The following is a 6,784-nucleotide window of genomic DNA, read 5'->3' as shown; positions in this document are numbered from 1 at the left end:
TGTATATTCCTGTAAGACAATCTGTCTGTTGCTTCTATAATGACTATGAAGGACAAGTGCTTATTCCTTAGAAATACAACTCTCCCCACTGAACTCATAGGTGTGCTTTATTTTTAGTATGCTGTGAAATTGATTTTTTCTTTCCTGCTGTGACTAGCATAAATTTTAAACTGTTAAGAAATCTGACTTTCCAACACATATGTAGCTGGAGGTATTCTAACATTTCACATCAAACAATAAACTCAACATACTTAAAAATACATACAAAGATTTTCCTGTACTGTAATATAAATGCAGCCACATGCTTAGTACACTCTATAGCATTGCTTGAATTATATTTTTTGGTTGTATTAAGAATTATTTTAACACACCAATAAACTATAGACTAAGTTCTAATTCTTTTCCACTGAGTTCTTCATTTCAACAACCAAAATACCGTCATGGCAGAAAAGTGCAGACAAATCTTTGTTCTCCACTCCATTAGGTAATTTGTATTGTCTGGTAAAGCTTCTGGATATGAAACCATGTTCATCCATCCTGGGTCCATGCTGAGCTTTAATCAGAAGCCAGCCTTCAAAAGTCTGAATAATGATATCTTCAGGACGGAACTGCACAACATCCAGCAAAACCTGAAAGTGTGTGGTTTCCTCTTTCTGGCCATTCTTCCCAGTTTCAGCTGTATTTTCTGTGATACACCTTGTGTTGCTCAGTGCAGCTGTAGCAGGGCCTGGCAAAGCATATAAAGAGTGGTCTAGTTTGTGTGCTTCCAGTTCTTGGAGAGCAAACTGCTCTTGATAGCGTATGGGAGTTTCTACCCAGTGTCTTATAACAGCTTCTGCCATTGCTGAGGCAGAAAGGTAAGCTGCTGCTCTTGTCGCTTTGGGGAAGCTCCTGCTCCTGTCACAGAGTGAGAACGAGCTCTTTGCAGTTGTATGCCTTATGCACAGACTAATTTATTGGTTGATGTCACCATTCACTTTTAGCACAGGCAGAGCTTAGCTTTTAATAGGGTGTTGCTGTGCTCCAGTGCCAGGAGACTTGCTTCTTCTTTTACCCACTAACAATAGAGCACTATTTATAGCGTGTGAGTCTTGAGTGGCTTCAACACATGTACAGCTTTCATGATTAAGTAGTTCAAACAAAATTCAACATACCTTCGATTATTTTAATATTGTGCTGTTTGTCATTATGAATAATGAGCAGACAAATAATGTGAAAGATTCTTTGATTTAAAGAAGTTTCATTATTCCATTTTTTCCAAGGGGACATTATAATAGGTATAAACTCTGCATTTTTTCTAACTGAATAAAGAGTTACTGAGGGAGGGGATTCAATTAGTTTGACAGCAGGAATGGATATGATTTCAGGTTAGCTAAAGTCTAAAATTATCAAGTGGATTGGGCGTTGTTGCAGAAGTTGTGCAGAAGTGAAATATGAGTGTGCTTAACCATGTTATTGGTGGGAGGAGGGAACCTGTAAGCAGTGTGCTCAGAGAGGAGTTGTCTGAAGGGCTGAGTCTGCAATCCTAGTGACCTACAGACTCATTAGAGCCTTCTCCAGTGTGTCAGGGAGTGAGACTCAAGAGTGCAGTGAGAATTACAGTAAAAGATGGTATTTCACAGGTTCCAGGACTGGGCAGAGTTATTTTTTCCCAGTAGAATAGTAAAGACTATTCTGAATGCTTAATGCTATCACAGTGTCCTTGTAATTCTTGTCCTCCAGGGCTCAGAAGTTTGAATCTATGACTCCGTCTGCTGCGTGTGTCTGGGCAGCAGAACTGATGACTTCAAAGGCTCTCTGTGGTGCAATAATTTTGTTACTTTGTGATATCCAGGCAAATAAGGCCTGCAAATATCTATACCTTGGTTAAAAAGATCTAAGGGGAAAGTGCAGTTTAACATGGAAAGGATTTCCAAGTTTTAGCATGTTGCTAGAAAATCCCTGTAGCTGGGCTTGGTAATGTAAAGCAGAATGCATTATGGCAACTTGTGATAAAAACAGTTTATTTCCCTCAGTTGCACTAATGCTAGGTATAACCAATGAGATACTTTCATTCTTTTTTGTTTGGCTGCTGTTGTTCAGACCTTTGTCTCTCTCTTGTATTTACATCTTCCATTACTGTGAAAACAACAAATCACATTATATGGGATCTTTGACTGCTAATGGACTGTAGGTTCATGAGGAAAGAGGCAGCTGAATTTTGATAGCCATCAGAAAGCAACCTCTGTATTGAGTTGATAGCAGAGCAGGATCACTAGACACATCTATAATTAATGTTCTAAGGTTGCTATTTTATTTTTCACTTGCAAAGGTTGCATTGCAAGGTAAGGAAATTTTCAAAGACAGATCAAAGGTTCAAGATAATGTGCATGAATGGCAAATCATTTAATTGAATATTGTGGGAAAGGAGGGTTACACTACTTTGTTTAATCGTTGGCCCTTCTGTCAAATTGTCATCCAGAAATCTGAAAAATGCAAATCTGAACATATGACTTGCTGAAATAGTGATAAAGATAACCTGGAGTGTTGCCCATTATCTGCTCAGTAGTGGTTTTCTGTTTTGTTAGCTGTTTTGATTCACTTGATGAGGAAACTAAGTGAAGCAGTGTGCCTGGTTGATCATGATATTGTGTCTTAGGAGACTGCACCTCAGTAATAAATGTACTGTGCACAAACAGCAACTTTTTTTTAAAAAAAAACTATTACATTCTTCATTACCGCAGTGTGGCTCACTGTGGAACAGCTATATTTATTCCTAGAGTCAGTTGTGTTAGTCTTTCAAATGTCTGTGTTAAATATACTTGGAACTGCCTGCCTGGTCTAAGTGGCACAAAACATTATTTGAATACCCTTTAAATTCATGTCATACACAAAGCTCTACAGAAGTTATAGTATGCCTTTCTACTCTGTAGGACAAGGAATTGGAAAGATTTTGGTGGTAAAGCTATATAGCCTCTTCCTGCTCTCCCATCCTGCTCTGTCCTCAATTCCAGTCCTTTCTTTCCCCGTTTGCTGCTTATGCACTCAGGAACTAGCACCATTTTTCTTATGTATTTGTTGCAAACATGGTGAATATGCCAACTGGATGAAGAAAACACGTTTGAAATGCAAACATCCCAGTAATTTAGAGTATATTTTTGGGCTTTCAAATTTAAGTGTGGTTGTGGTGCTGCAATACTGAGGAACTTTTAATGCTTATGCTGCTATACTCTTCAAGTATCTATAGCGTTTCATTTGAGCAATGGGTATTAGTAACAATTGATTACTGACGTAATTTAAAACCTTCAGAGCCAGTGTGTCAGGAGCAGGATCAATGTCCTTAATTTAAGCCAGCTCAGTGCCTCAGGTTTTCTTTCCCTGCTTTTCTGTGTGTCTAAGGCATTCTGCCCAACAGGCATTTGGGAAACTATCGATTGGCATGGAAAGTATTACAGAGCTGTTTTTTCCAAAACTGAAGCAAGGCAATTAGTTATCCCGGACTCGCACTTGTCAGTCCATGCTCTCTTTCACTGATCGCACATATTTATAGTCTCGATGTATTTTGCAGGCAATCCCAAGCACAAATACAGGCTGGGCAGTGACTGGATGGAAAGCAGCCCTGAGGAGGGGGACTTGGGGATGCTAGTGGACGAGAAGCTCAACATGAACTGTCAATGTGCACTTGCAGCCCAGAAAGCCAACCAGATCCTGGGCTCCAGCAAGAGAAGTGTGGCCAGCAGGTCAAGGGAGGTGATTCTCCCCCTCTACTCAGCTCTGCTGAGACCCCACCTGGAGTACTGCATCCACTTCTGGAGCCCCTATTACAAGAGGGATGTGGACATGCTGGAACATTTCCAGAGAAGGGCCACCAGGATGATCAGAGCTCAGCTGGAGCTGAGTCTATGAGGACAGACTGAAAGGGTTGGGGATGTTCCATCTGGAGAAGAGAAGGCTCTGAGGTGACCTTATTGTGGCTTTCCAGTATCTGAAGGGGGCCTAGAAGAAAACTGGGGAGGGACTTTTTAGGCTATCAGGTAGTGACAGGACTAGGGGGAAATGAATAAAGCTGGAAGTGGGGAGATTCAGGCTGGACGTGAGGAAGAAGTTCTTCCCCATGAGAGTGTTGAGAGCCTGGAATGGGTTGTCCAGGGAGGTGGTTGATGCCCCATCCCTGGGGGTGTGTAAGGCCAGGCTGGATGAGGCTCTGGCCAGCCTGATGTAGTGTGAGGTGTCCCTGCCCACGGCAGGGGGGTTGGAACTAGATGATCCTTGGGGTCCCTTCCAACCCTGACTGATTCTATGATTCTATGATTTTCAAAGGACTGTCGGCAACTTGCAACAGTCGGTCAGAAGCACTGCACCTGTATGAATGGGTCACACTGCCATCTTGTGGTGAGACGAGAAAATAGCTGCGGAAAGAAAAGCACAAGCTGGCTGCTGCGTGATGACCCCAGGTATCTTTATCAGATGGTGAAGCACTTGTATGGCTAGATAAATTAAAGGAAGGAAACCGCAAGATTTTAACTTACAAGAGTCCACTTTGAAGGTAACATAAACTTCTATCTCAGGAGGCAGTGGTGGGAATGAACGTTTGATTAATGTTTAACTGATGGAAAATACAGAGAACAGACACCCTGTTGAAGTTGCATTGCAAACTGTAAAAATGTAAGGTGTCCAAACAAATGAGAAAAACACATTTTGATGCATATTTTAAATAGATACGGGCGCATCTTCCTCACACAACTTTAAAGTAATAGATTGCCTTGTCATTCTCTGCATGCTTGCATTCCCAAAGAGAGGAAGGGAGGTATTTCAGCTACCAATGAAATTCCGTAACTGCTGAAAAGGGAAAAAAGTGAAAAGAGTGCTGGGATAAAGTGAACAAGAGCTCATCTACCAAATATTAACAGGCTAAATTCAAATGAGAGACATGTAATTATCCAAATTAATTTAGGCAGAGCACTGCAAGTACTTTTAACAAAGCACCCAAGGATGCCACTCATGATCTACTTCACATGTCATTCAGAAGTGATGCTGTCATTTCAGACTTTGTAATACATAAGAAATGTAAGGAAAAGCAGAACGTGGTGAATTTTACTGGAGCTGGCTGTATTATACACAATATGAGAGTTTAGGTTTTGTGGTGATACTGAAGAGCTAGTATAGTGAAATAAAATGTATGAATGTATAAATATAGCTAGATATTGAAATAAAATGTATGTAAGAATAGGATGTAGGGTGAGAATTATGGAAAATGGGTGGTAAAGAGCTATTTTCCATACAGTTTTTAGCATATTTTTGTAGAGCGAGAAAATTACTATCTCCTACTTGTGTCAGTTTGAGTCCAATGCTTCTTAGAGTTATGGGTTGTCTTTTAGCTGGATTGTTAGATGTGGATATATATAAGTTCTGGAGGAATCAAAAATGTAATCAAAACTACTGCAAATGTCTAATTAGCAGACACCAGGTGTTCTGTTTCCAAGTAATATTGAGGGATTCTTTTTTTATTACTGTATTGTTCCAGTCACATGTAATTTGTATTCATCAATGAATCACAACATAATTCGTTCTGCAGCAAGACTTGATGCTGTGTTATAAAACTTTTTGTAAGTTATCAAGCCTATGTTGTTACAGAGTGTCATGTTAAAGGTAAGATCCAGATGTTTGCATGCCTCAGAGCCAAGGACTCTGCTGGGACTATTTGGAAAAATTAACATTTGTCCCCACTAGTCAGTGTCAGAATAAGGACTTCCTCTGACACAGCTCAAAAAGTTAAAACAATCAAATGTTTTAATTGTTCAAAGGGAGAGATACCACAGACTTGGGATTGCTGGTGATAAAGGCGCTGACTGTAAGATGGTCTCAGGATGGCACAGTCAGTGACGCAAACCTTTGCTGTAGCTCTAACAGAAATGCAGGAAAACTTCAGCTGTATATTGAAGGCATAATTCTCACCAAGAAAGGTGTCCCTGTCTTGGGTGGAGGAAGAGGAGACAGCTGTCTCTGTCTTCTCCCGCTGTCTTAGCTGCAGCTGCTGGTGGTGCTGGTAGTGCTGGTCCATGCTGCAATCCCTTGCTGAGCCTGGTGTGTGCAGAGGTGTTCCTCTCATGGGTTTTATATCCCAGCCCAGGTTGTCCCTGCATTCTAGGTAATGTTTAGCATGATTTGGGAGAGAAAGTTGAATAACATAGTCATATATGTTTAGCATGCAACTGATTTTCCTCATTAGCATATTGAGGGGTGTCAACTTTAAATTATAGTTAATTAGACAAATATCTTCACTCAGGCACCCCAGCCCTCAGAATGTGTTTTGAAGTTGGGTATTTGTGTTATTTGAGCCCTGCTTCATCAATTTTAACCAAAATGGGGCTGTGTTACTTTCATAAGACTCTTTCCTTAAGGTCTTTGTCAGGCCAGCTTTGCAGATCTTCATTTAACACAAACACCTGCTGGTTGTAAATGACCTTGGTCTCTGAGTATGCTAAATCAACTTCTTTCCTGTCCCACAGCAAGCTAGGTGGTTTTACTATACACAAGCAGCTTCACTGAAGGAAGGCTTGAGTCCATGGGTCATGTCCTTCAAAACCTGGAAAAGGCTGGATCTGCCCAACCTCTTGGAAAATCTCTCCAGGGCACTGATGCTCACCTCCAACTGTAAACTTGATCTCCTAATTTTGAGGGCCTCTTGAGAAGTGGAAAACTAATCTCTGGTTTTGCACTAGGAATAAAGTGTTTGCTCATTTGTTATGAAGATATGCAAGAAATAAAAATAAACATGAAAAGGACTATCATTTTGATACATTAT

The 6,784-nt window shown here is 40.6% G+C and overlaps 1 protein-coding gene across 1 annotated transcript; it reads right to left on the bottom strand.

The window, feature by feature from the left end:
• Positions 1–392: 392 nt before the first annotated feature.
• HSPB3 (heat shock protein family B (small) member 3) lies at positions 393–6,040 on the bottom strand. The gene is given in 3 exon segments (XM_054397538.1): positions 393–902; positions 904–999; positions 5,801–6,040. Coding segments are annotated over 3 exon segments (846 nt in total).
• Between the last annotated feature and the right edge of the window lie 744 nt (positions 6,041–6,784).

This window comes from Indicator indicator, chromosome Z, assembly GCF_027791375.1.
Source record: "Indicator indicator isolate 239-I01 chromosome Z, UM_Iind_1.1, whole genome shotgun sequence".
NCBI lineage: Eukaryota > Metazoa > Chordata > Aves > Piciformes > Indicatoridae > Indicator > Indicator indicator.
This window is presented reverse-complemented; position numbering and strand designations above follow the sequence as displayed.